Below are 657 nucleotides of genomic sequence, written 5' to 3' on the forward strand. Positions count from 1 at the left end.
CCCCCCGCAGGACGCACGGCGTTCGGAGACCTCCAGGGGGCCCAGCTCGATGTCAGGGAAGGGGTGGAAAAGGCGGGGCCAGGGGAGGGCTCGGAACCCGGGAAACCGGAGCCCGGGGCACCCTCCGAGGCCCGGGGGAAGGGGGGCAGGCGGGAAGTATGCGCAGAGTTCCGCAGGGCCCCCGCAGGAGGAGGCAGGCGCGGAGCCCGCCCAGGCGCTGCGGACGGGGGTGGGGGGGGTGCCCGAACGCCCGGGGCCGTCCCTGGGGGCGGGGGTCACCGGGAGGGCGGGTGTGGAGGCGGCGCCGGCGGCGACCGCAGACACCTAGGGCCTGGAGAGCAGTGCGCGCCACACCACCGTGCAGCCGTCCCCATGCGCGTCCCGACGGTGCTTGGCACTCATGCGCTCCAGTGCAGCACCCCGGGCCCGACCCCGGCCCCCTGCCCTGGCACTGCCCCCCGCGGGCCCTGAGTCCCTGGTCCACTTCTCCTTCAGCGACGAGGACACCTGTTGGTACCCTCCAGGCAGATTTGTCAGGTGGGTGGCCCCCGGCCAGTCCCCTCCTTTGCCACCGGAGGGCTCTGGCTGCTCTGTGTGTGTGTGTGTGTGTGTGTGTGTGTGTGTGTGTGTGTGTGTGTGTGTGTGTGTGTGTGTGTG

The 657-nt window shown here is 72.3% G+C and overlaps 1 protein-coding gene across 4 annotated transcripts in view; it reads left to right on the forward strand.

Annotated features, from left to right (window-relative positions):
• The window catches only part of PDE4A (phosphodiesterase 4A), a 44,304-nt gene that overhangs the window by 15,404 nt on the left and 28,243 nt on the right, over positions 1 to 657 (forward strand). Inside the window, exon 1 of one of the 4 annotated variants that reach the window (XM_007460666.1) lies at positions 347 to 537. The exons of the other annotated variants lie outside the window; for them this stretch is intronic. Coding sequence (XP_007460728.1) covers positions 401 to 537 — 137 coding nt within the window. The 5' untranslated portion in view covers positions 347 to 400. Of the gene's footprint in view, positions 1 to 346; positions 538 to 657 lie in introns of those variants that run through there. 4 annotated transcript variants of the gene reach the window in all.

This window comes from Lipotes vexillifer, unplaced genomic scaffold (assembly GCF_000442215.2).
Source record: "Lipotes vexillifer unplaced genomic scaffold, Lipotes_vexillifer_v1.1 scaffold1011, whole genome shotgun sequence".
NCBI classification, from domain to species: domain Eukaryota; kingdom Metazoa; phylum Chordata; class Mammalia; order Artiodactyla; family Lipotidae; genus Lipotes; species Lipotes vexillifer.